General features: G+C 35.2%; 1 protein-coding gene across 3 annotated transcripts in view; it reads right to left on the bottom strand.

The window, feature by feature from the left end:
• The window catches only part of astn1 (astrotactin 1), a 253,618-nt gene that overhangs the window by 116,790 nt on the left and 125,621 nt on the right, over nucleotides 1-11,207 (bottom strand). For all 3 annotated transcript variants that reach the window (XM_016530291.1, XM_016530292.1, XM_016530294.1), the window contains one exon: nucleotides 2,116-2,243. In XM_016530291.1, the coding sequence (XP_016385777.1) occupies nucleotides 2,116-2,243 (128 nt within the window). The remainder of the gene's footprint in view (nucleotides 1-2,115; nucleotides 2,244-11,207) is intronic.

Below are 11,207 nucleotides of genomic sequence, written 5' to 3'. Positions count from 1 at the left end.
TTTTTTTTTTTCTACCATCAGAGCCATTCAATTTTAAAGTACCACCTAAAAACATGCTGCCCAAAACACTGTCTGACTAAACTCACATGGTATTTGATAGCAAATAGATTTTTATGAACTGTAGTTTAATGTAATTGTATAATTGTATGTTTAATAATACATAAAATAATAATAATAATAAAATAATAGTTAGAAATAAGAAAAATGATAAATATTTTAGCTAATAAAGTCACTTTTGTTCATGTCTATTCAGTGTTTTACTGTCTTTAAAGAATCTTAATCTATAAGCTTTTCTCATCAAGTGCTGATCAATGACAATTGTATTTTTAAATAAGCATATTATGTAATTTTATTATTATTATTTGAAATAAGAATACAATTACATGCCGGGAACAGCTTAAGCACAAATTCAGTCTAGATCTTTCAGCCATCCATAAAGTGAAGAATGCTTCAGATCTATTCAAGGACTTATGACAAGATACACATGAAAAGATATAATATATAAAGAAACACAAAGATATATGTATTACAGTACATAACATGCTGTAGCTGCAAATCGCTGCCGGACACAGAAAACATAAACAAGCACATAAGATTTCTATTCTGTTTGGCCTTTCCTGCTGTTTATTTTACATCAGACCTTAAGGACTATAATCCTTCATTCTTTGGCAGTATGATATGGGTGGCCAAAGCCAGAGGGGAAGAGTATGATGAAAGATGCAGCATTCTGAAGCCTCATTTGACGGTACAGGATTTCCTCGCTCTCCCTTTTCTTTCTCATTAACGGGAGCATAAAGTTGATCCCCCACAGTATTTGGGGTAAGGGGCTGCCATGCAGAATACGTGTAGCACGGTAAACTCCAGAGGGGAGTCAGATTGGTCAGCTAATGAGTCCTGACAGAGGCAACAGAAGCCAGAAGCTCCTGAAAAATGATTTTGTTAATACCCTCTCCGTTTTCTGCCTCTTCATCATCCACTTGATCTGGCAAATGGAGATAATGTGAACCAGTCGAGTTGTTGCAAGTTTTAAGAAAATGTATAACATATGCACACAAACACAAACACTGAAGATGGATGTGGAGTGTCTTGACCTGGATTGACTTTGAATAATTTTCCCTTCTTAAAAAACAATTAAATAAGCAATAAAGTACTAGAGGCTGTGCAGTTTTATGACAAGCAGCTATATGTGTAGTGCAATGAAGCCAGGACTATCTGTTTTATAAAAGCAGTTTTAGCATTAGAAATGCTGAATGGACTTGTTGTGATCATGCTTAGCAAGAAATCCATGTGAAGAGAGTTACTATTATGGATTTAGCAGCAAAGAAGAGGAATTACTTAAATAAGGTCAAGAGCGAGATTAAGAGGCTTATTTAATCAAGACAAACATTTATAATCTCTAAGACTAATAGAATGTTTTCAAAGCTTAAAATTGCAATTTGTTTATATATCTCTTGATAGCGCGGGAAAACTATACAAACTGAACAAAACAATATACATAAAATGCAAACCAAAAAAAGGGGAGATTAAAAATAAATACTTTTGAATAACAAAGCATGAGTGGATATAACAATGCATTTTGTCCAGTATTACTCATATTTATGTCATTCTCATACAGAAATATAAATATTTGATAAAATTTTCATACACACATAAAATATTCATATTCGTGCAATTCAAAGGTGCCCTCTTTCTTTCATTCTAGTTAATCTTTTCACAAAGTTTTCATTCTTTTTGGACTTCTATTGAAATATACACAGTGTGACTCAGCACTCTGAGCCAACAGAACACAACACCAAGCTCTTTATGCATGAGTCACTGACTGACAAGATAAAGCCTTTTAGCCTGTTATTTCATGAGGTGGCCTCAGTGAAGCAGTTATAATATTTATCATAAGATATTGTCACACAGCTTATGTAACACTGCTAGCACCAACACCATCAAATAACACTGCTCCTCTAATGAATAAGGTAACAGATTACACAATTCATCCATCTGAACTGTTTTTAAACCTCGAAATGGTAATACAAATCTGTATTGGGTGGCGTCTTACAGCAGTACAAACTAATGTAGCCACTGAAATGTTGAGTGATTGATCAGGAATTTATAGGTTCTTACCAGTCAGGTACTCTGGATCAGGCACTGGGTCAGACAGCTCCTCATGACACTGGGCTTCAGTCGGCACAGATGCAACCACCATGCCATCCGGGAGCTGCTGCTCGATGCCACGGGCAAAGTTCTTCTGCCTAGACAGCAGAAGATAAAGGAGGCAATCTACTCAAAACACAGTCCCATGTCCCTTCATCCGTCAATCATACAAATCCTACATTTCTGCCACATCACTGTAGCAAAACCTATAGAAAAATATACGATTGTGCCTTTCTTCATTGTTTGTTAAAAGCTCATAATGTTAGTGTTTACGGGCTATTTTGATGTAGGCTACTTTATCAATATTTCATAATATTTTCGTATTCTTTCTTCGCTTCATTTAGCATTACTGTTCTAATGGATCGTTTTATTGATCAAATTGCCATGAAGCACCACCTTTTTGCAATTAGCAGGTCATTTATATAAAACTTATATAAAATGTATACAAAATATGTTATCAGAAATATTTAAGAGTACTAAGTGCAAATAGCTTTAGATGCTATTTTCACTAAGTGAAAATATCAGTATTTTCTTTGCACTAAATGTAAATAATAGTTAGATGCGATTTGTACTAAGGGTCAATATTGTTGGATGCTTTTTATATATATTTATACTTTCACCTCAGTGTATTATAGTACATAGTATAACAGTATGCTGCATATTCAGTGTATATGTTTCTATTTATTAAAATAATAAATAAATGCTGCCTTATTGGAAACTTGAGGCGGATTTTAACTTTGGTCAGTCACTATTTGCACTTAGTGGAAATAGACAATATATTTATTTGTTAATAATATTTGGTTTAGATAAAATATTAATAATAATAAAAAATATGTGCACAACTCAAAAGTGGGTTGACAAATGTAGAAGGGGCTTCTAGGTCAGACTGAATAAATATAAATAGGGACGAAGGAGTGAAGTGTAAGTGGATAGGATAAATTTGAAATGGTGTTAAGACATTACTTTCCATTATATTACATAAATATCATGGGGAAGCACTGAAAGAAGGTAGAGCAGCTCAAAGCGAACAAGAAAAAGCAAACTGAAGAATGCAGTGTGCAATGAAATAACTGTATATCTAAATTAGATCTTCTGAAGTACTATAGACTAGAGGAAAGAGTAAGAAAATACAGTTTGAGTTTAAAGAAGAAAATAGAGATACAATTGGAGAAGATGGGTTAGACTAGATATAGTTTAGTTTCAAAGCAATGTGAACAAATAAGTATGCATTGGACTGATGGATAAACTGATACAACAGCAAAAGACTCAAAGATGCACAAACTAGAATCTCTGACTCAAAATCTCTCTATGTATCTTAAGTTAGATCAAGGTTAAAGTATTCTGGGACTGAGTATATACATGTGTGGAAACCGAACAATGCGATATAAAAAATGTATGTCAAAGAAAAGTATGAATAAAAGCAGGAAAAGAGAATACAGAATAAACAATTTCCTTTTCAGGGCAAAATAAGCACCTAGAAAGCACACCAGGGAAATACATAGAATGCAACAAAATTCTAGAATGATGCCTGCAAGAGCATCTAGTAAATGAGCGAGCATTCAGGAAATTGTACCAGGAACCATTATGCAATCTAAATATCTCTTCAAGCATTACTGTCATATCCGATTTATAAAGTGGACTTGGATGAAAGCATTGTATTATCTCTGAATACACAGAGCACTGTACAAATAATTGGGCTTAAACAGGGAAAAAAAAAAAAAAAGCCAGAGGCTTGCAATATGCACTTCATCTTAATATCAGAATGAAAAGTGGCTGAAGTAGTACAGATTGTCATTTATATTCGACAAACAGTCATATATGTGGAGGTGTACAGTGCTAAATACCCCCGCTTCCTGGATGACTCAAAACGTTGAGCTATTTATAAAGAAAACAGCCATTTACTTGGCTAAATAATAGTAATATCCTCTTTTATTCGTAACCCAGAACATTGCAAATCAGATTCTACTGATGTATATTAGATTGAAGGTTTTCTAGGGCAAATTAAATCTGGCATAAACCTCAAAAACTGTTCCCAAATACGCCCTCTCGGGTGTGCTGGAAGGTACACTGGAGCACATTCTGCAGAAATTTCTCTGAACACCGGGGGATTTCCTCCCCACATCTAATAAAAATATAAAAAAGTTGTTTCTCTTGTCAAACTTGAAGCTCACGCTTCAATAGATACTCGCATATTGAAATATTAATAGCTCTGCCTTATTGCTTGTCAAAGTCACATCTGATAAAAGGTTCAGTTCCCAATGGAGCCAGTGCAGCTAAATAGAAATGTGCAATAAACTTAGGGGCCAGTAATTTGAATGAAAATGATGCATACGGTTCTTAACTTTCTGAAATTATTATGGGGCAACAATTGCAGCTATAACCCCTGTGAATTAAAATGTCTGTGGTTTTTGGTGCATAGTTATAATACCAATAATAAAGAAATATTAAAATTAAATGTAAACGCAACTTCATTGCTCACTACAACATCTTATATCTTACCACAACTTTCTCTTAATATTAGCTTATGAAATCGACTTCAGTAAACTAATATGTATGAATAAACCTGCATTTTTGTCTAAAGTTTTAATGCTTGTTACTTTTTTCCTGTGGAATTCTCTGAAAATATAGACTGCATACAGAAAAGTCTATGGAGAGAAACCTCAGTCGTGACGTAACTTCATTAATCATGTGCGTCGTCAAAGAACGGACATACAAGAGGGAGATTTCAGCAATAATATCTAGCAGCACGGTAATTATAGACAGAACATGCAAGTTTTATAAGATGCTCTGGGCATCACAGGTGGGATTATCTGTCGAATGAGAATACGGGAAAAATATAAATAATTCAAAATGGACAATTTTGAGTGTAAAACTAGGTGAACTGCTGCTGTCCAGCAACAGCTGACGGCAGACTATAATAATAGAGTATAATACTGATATAAGATGTCTTTAAAAGACAAATATAAAAAAGGCAAGCTCAGAAAGCTAACACAGTAAAACTGCTGGAAAATGAGAACTAAAATTTGCAGCAAGTATGTTTAGTTTTCTTTCAGTTTAAATAAGTAATTTCATTAAAGTTGTGTGAAGTTGATATTTCATTTGAGGCAAGATAATGAGATATCCAGTTGTCAATTAATATCATTAAGAGATAATTTCATGCATAATTAATCATAATATGTGGGCCCGAATGAATTATAGAATGGCTGAATTTTGAGCACGTATATGTGGCTTGTTTAAAGCAGAAGTGTGTAATTTCTATGTCACTACACAGAACTGAGGTCAAAGAAGTTTCCTCAAATACTCCACCAACCTCAATCAAACAGATTGACTGAGTCGACGTTGCTGTGTTGGGCTGGTTAAGATGCTTTAACAAACAGAAACATTTTATTACTACATTAATTATTATTATTATATAATTACATAAGTATTGTTTTTCATATAATTACATAATATGTACAGAAACTTTTTTACATTATAGTTGTGCTAATATCACAGCATACTGAAAACATGAAATCAACATTTCATTTATACAAGAAAATTAGATTTATACATTTATTAAAAAAAAGAGCATTTGAAAAAATAAACCATATGAAAATAGCTCAGACTTCAGGCTTTTAAAAATAATCAGACTGTTCACAGCCCGTGTGTGATGTTTTAATTTAGTGCTGGGAGAAAGGTAGCACTTTGAGTTTCTTGCTGTGGATAGAAACACCCAACTGGGAGATTTTAAGTGAGGTAGTCCTAATCATGATTCTGCAAAGTCTTAATGAGAACAAAGGGCACTAAAAAATTCATTAAAACCAGCTCAAAGCACACTGGGAAGGAATGGAAGTGAAACTGGTTAAGGCTGGAACCCAGAGGAGAGGGAAAGTAATTAGGAAAGGGCACATGCTTTTAGGTGGAAAGTCTCATGATGATAAGACAGAAATCGAAATGAAATCCTGCCTGGCAATGCACACAAGCTATGGAGGAGGAAATAGACGTGGATATTTGGAATGCTCTCTAAAAGCCTGTGTATAGTATTTAATTAAGATGTCAACAAAATGTTTGCATAATTTACTTGCTTAATTTCTTTGCACTCTGCTCTACAAATGCAATGGTACACAGATATGGACTGCTACTCAACAAGACCGCTTCTCAACAAGCTAGAGATTTTGGCAGCAGTGCCATTGGAAGTTTCTGGATAAAGACTGTAGCACAGCCTTGAGCACAACATCTAGTGGTTAATGTACACTCAGTGTTCCGTATTTGAAGAAGAGATTGTGTAAACCCCCTATGTATGCGTGTGTGCAAACTTCAGAAATATGCAGTAAAGGTTGGGTTGTCAGAATTTGTATGCCTCCCTTTCGTTTTCTATGTAGATGTTCTGACATTCTCTGTAACTATCCATCAAAGTAACTAAAAGCAACTGACTACAAACACCCTAGAAATGCCACAGCAACTATCCAAAACAATCCATCCATCCATTCATCCACCAAGCACAGCTTGTAAAACCTAAATTTCATGCTTTTAGAACTATTTTAAACTTCTTGACAAACTTGACAAACTTTGGTAACACTTTATTTTAAGTTGTCCTTGTTACACGTTACATGTACTAACTATTATAATAACAATAAATTATGCATAATTACATGCAAGTAACCCTAAGCAAAACCCTAACCATATAGTAAGCACATGTCATGTAGTTAATTAATATTACTCAGTACTTAAATGTATAATTACACTGTAACAGGGACACCTTAAAATAAATGTAACCCTAACTTTACTTGTCTGACTTTTACAATGACACTGAATGGACGTGTTTAAATTTAAAGTTCAGAATACTAAAAGAATGTTCACAAATTTATCAAATTTCTGTTATTATTAGATAGAGACAAATGGACAATATACAGCTATATTTGCATGGCAATTACAAAATTGGCACATAAATAGCACTAATGTGCTATTTTTGTAGAAATGGCACTGTAACATGTCAATTACTGCTTTGGGAGGTACCGATTGGGTTTGCAACATGCCAGATGCCACATCTCAAAAGACTATGTATAATTAAAATGATGAGCACGGATATGCAATTGGCTTGCAAATACGCAGTACCAAACCAGGATGAACTAAAAGCTAAATTAAGCTGACAATTGACAAGCACACAGACTGGTATTTTGAGATGGAACTGACTGGAATGGACACATTCTTTCACTTTCATAATATCTGTGCGTTTAACAGAGATATGCATTAGCATTTAAAAAGGGAAACATGGGGGAGAAAAATAATCAAAGTACAAGCTAGAAGACTGCCTAGGGTTAAAAAAGAGGTTTTGTTTTTTTAAAAAGGTGATAATACTGTCTCTATCGAAAACAAATGTTAAGATATGTTGTATATAAACATTGGACCCCACTGACTTACGAGTAAAAAACACTGAAATATGAGTAAATGAAGTTTGATAAAAAATTTGATAAAATTTTGTGATAAAAATTTAGTTTGAATGAGGTATGCTTTACACAGACACCAAATTGCAACTTTTGCCAAAACACTCAATTGAACGGAATTGCTAAACCATAATTTTCAATATGATCTCAAATTGTTTACTTCAAACACTTCCATGTTCAGATTATCTTGGCTTTTAAAAGCAACCTCAATAAATCTGTCCTCCACATTCCCTGTTTCGAAACTGTCCTCTACATTTCTTCATAAAAGATACTTTACAGAGCAAGGAAACATCCAACAGCACACCATCACTGCAATACAGGGCTTTCAAAATGGCATGTTCATCTGTCTGAGAACACCACTGACCTGAAATGCATCAAACAGGAGCTAATACATTCCACATCGTCTTTTGGGCAGGTTGACACAGGAAATGCATTGCACCTCACGTTCAGGATTAAACAGCATGAAAATGTAACCATGCCTTTCAGATATGAGTCAGATCGTAAAAGCAGCTGCTGTGTGACAACCCAGGCTTGTGGGTAGTAACTTTTGGTGAAACGCCAAAGGAAACACACGGCCTTGTGTAAGTTTAAAACAGAATAATAAACAACTTCAGCCTCTCTGGATGGATTTTATCTGGCAGTTGCTTACTCTTTTTCCCTGTTGCAACATTTTGGAAAGAGATGAATCAGAGTTACCTCTGTAAGTATATGTTTAATTCCTCCTGATTTTATTGAGTGTACATTGCATGCATACGAGTTGATGTAACATGAAAATTTAAATCATTTGCCATGTTATTCAATCTCTCTTTCTCTTTGAGAAGAATTCACTTGGCACTCAAAATCCATAAAACATGGCACTAAATGTGTTCAAATTAAACTGTAATATTTAGTCACTGTAATTCTTTTCAGGAAAAATACCCTTCTTTCTATGTGAATTAGGCTTATTATAAACTATATACAGAAAATGCTATTTTTCTGAGACAATATGTGTTGTGTTACTAATGTACATGCACAAACAAACTTTCTTTAAAAAAAAAAGATAATCAAATGATTAAAAAAAGAGCATTATAACTTGGCATATTCACTACCATTCAAGTTTGGTGTCGGTAATATTTTTCTAATGTTTTTGAAAGACGTCACTTGTGCTCACAAAGGCTGCATTTATTAGATCAAAAATACAGTAAAAGCAGAAATAATGTGATTTTTTTTTACAACCTAAAATAACCATTTTCCTTTTTTTATATATATTTTGAAATGTTATTCATTCTTGTGATGGTAAAGCTGAATTTCCAGTCTTCCGTGTCACAAAGACCCGTCAGATCCTTCAGAAACTATACTACTATGTTGATTTGGTGCTCAAGAAACATTTATTTGTGTTATCACAGTTTGTACAGCTTAATATCTTTGTGGAAACTGTGATACATTTCGGTTTCAATGATGAATCAAAAGTTCAAAAGAACGTCTCGGTTACGTATGGTAACCCTCGTTCCCTGAAGGAGGGAACGGAGACGTCACGTCGGATGACCGACGAAATTGGGATCTCGCTTAGAGGGACCAATCTACTTCGAGTGTAAACAGCAAGACCCACATCGTCTTTACAAAGACGTAACGTCAAGTTTGCCACGCAACGTCGTCTTTAAAAAGACGCACCCGAAATTGCTCTTTTAGGGGAAAAAGCTCTTTTAGCGTGCTGAGGCGCACAGGTGAGATGATCATCTGCGACACAAACAGGGGGTAGTGCAGCCTGATGTGTGCAACCCACTCGACACGGGAAACCACCACCGCTGAAGCGCCGTACCGCCAACACGAAGAGCTCTCCAAGAGCGCACTGAACACGTTCAGTCTTCTTTTCTCAGTAGAGTAGTCAGGAGCAGAACGATGTGATCGCTCGGCTCCTCAGCGAAAAGCTGAATATGCGCTGCATCTGCTGCCTACTTATACTCACGCTGTGATCAGCAGCAGCTGGATGCAATAATCGCATGCCAATGTGCATTGGCTCGTTTAGTTTACACTCGAAGTAGATTGGTCCCTCTAAGCGAGATCCCAATTTCGTCGGTCATCCGACGTGACGTCGAGAGTGACCGACTGAAAGGGAACAGTATTTATTTGAAATGAAAATCTTTTGTAAAATTGTCAATGTCTTTACTGTCACTTTCGACCAATTTAATGTTTCCTAGCTGAATAAATGTATAAATCACTCAAATAAATAAATAAAATAAAAAATGTACTGAATCCAAATTTAAATGGTAATGTGCAAATAGTAGTCAAGCATACTGTATTTTAAAGTGTTGAGTCAGGAAATCACGCCAGATTGTAGAAGTCTGCTTAAACCTCCCTATCTGAACATTCACAACCAACTTGTGTGCAAATTGTGTTGAGGTGTTCAGCACATATTCTGTGGATATTGTGCACCTTAAACAGATTTGCATAATTTCTTTATTGAATCAGGCCCGAAAACAGCAAAAACAGTGCATACAAATAAATGGTAATATTAGTGAATACTATTTATTCTTAGTGAATTCCCCCTTCAGTGTCTCACAGTGAAATAAAAAACAAACATTTAACCACCAAAAATCTAATTAATCAAACATAATAACATTTAAAACCTCGCATTAGATCAGATAACCTTACCTCGAATAACCAAAAGGCAAGCATTTGTCTCAATTAATCATAAAAGTGTTTTGTTTATCCATAGCGTTCGCTTTAAAGATTTCCATTCCTCAGCCTAGAAGATCAAACAACATTTCATTTCCTGCCACTGCTCCTCCTGAGCACCAGAATTTTGACTATTTCCTCAGGTCTGAAATTAATTGTCGAAGCCCTGCTATACTCTATGAAGGATTAATGAACTTGCCGTATCCTCTTGTTCAACTGAAGATCCAGTAGATTCAGCTGGCCCAATTAAGCCCCATTAAACCAAACATGCTTATGGTCACTTTTAATTTGCTCCTCACCATTCCACATAATTAAGAGTGCGTGTTAGACCTGGGCCTCTCAAAAGGTGAAGAGAACAGCACAGAGAGTAAGTCCTGGAGCATGAGGGCCAGTTGTGCTTTTCAAAGGCTGTCTAAACCCAACGTCTCTCCGGGTGCCTCCACATGAGTTCAGAGCTTTTGAGATTTGGCTTCTTGATAATATTAACTCTCCTCCCACTATTTCTCCATCACTCAGGCCTCCCTCCTCCCGTACTGCACCAATCAAACCATGTGGAGTAAATGGATAAACTGCTGCAGGAAACTGGGCCTGTAAGTGTTCGTGTTTAATTTAAGGGCCGTCAATGACTTTGCATGGTGACCTTTAGGTTGAGCTGACCACAGTGCTCTTTTAATTAGAGGAACCTTCAAGGGTCTTTGTATGTAACAAGATAGAAATTCTGCTGTGCTGTATTTCACAGGATTTGTGCTTTTATTAAATTAGACTTGATGATTGGATAGTGTAACTGCAGTCCATTTAAGACCTACAGTACAAAGACAATTTCAGACAAATACTGGACATACAGTTTATGCTATCAATAGTAAAACAAACAAAATCTTTAAAGGTATAGTAAAACTAAAAATATTTAAAATATATTTTGGAAAAAAATGTCTGTTCTGTTTTGTTTTTGTTTGTTTGTTTGTTTTTGTTTTTTTTTTGGGGGGG

Source organism: Sinocyclocheilus rhinocerous, unplaced genomic scaffold (assembly GCF_001515625.1).
Source record: "Sinocyclocheilus rhinocerous isolate Xijiao unplaced genomic scaffold, SAMN03320098_v1.1 scaffold484, whole genome shotgun sequence".
Classification (NCBI taxonomy): domain Eukaryota; kingdom Metazoa; phylum Chordata; class Actinopteri; order Cypriniformes; family Cyprinidae; genus Sinocyclocheilus; species Sinocyclocheilus rhinocerous.
This window is presented reverse-complemented; position numbering and strand designations above follow the sequence as displayed.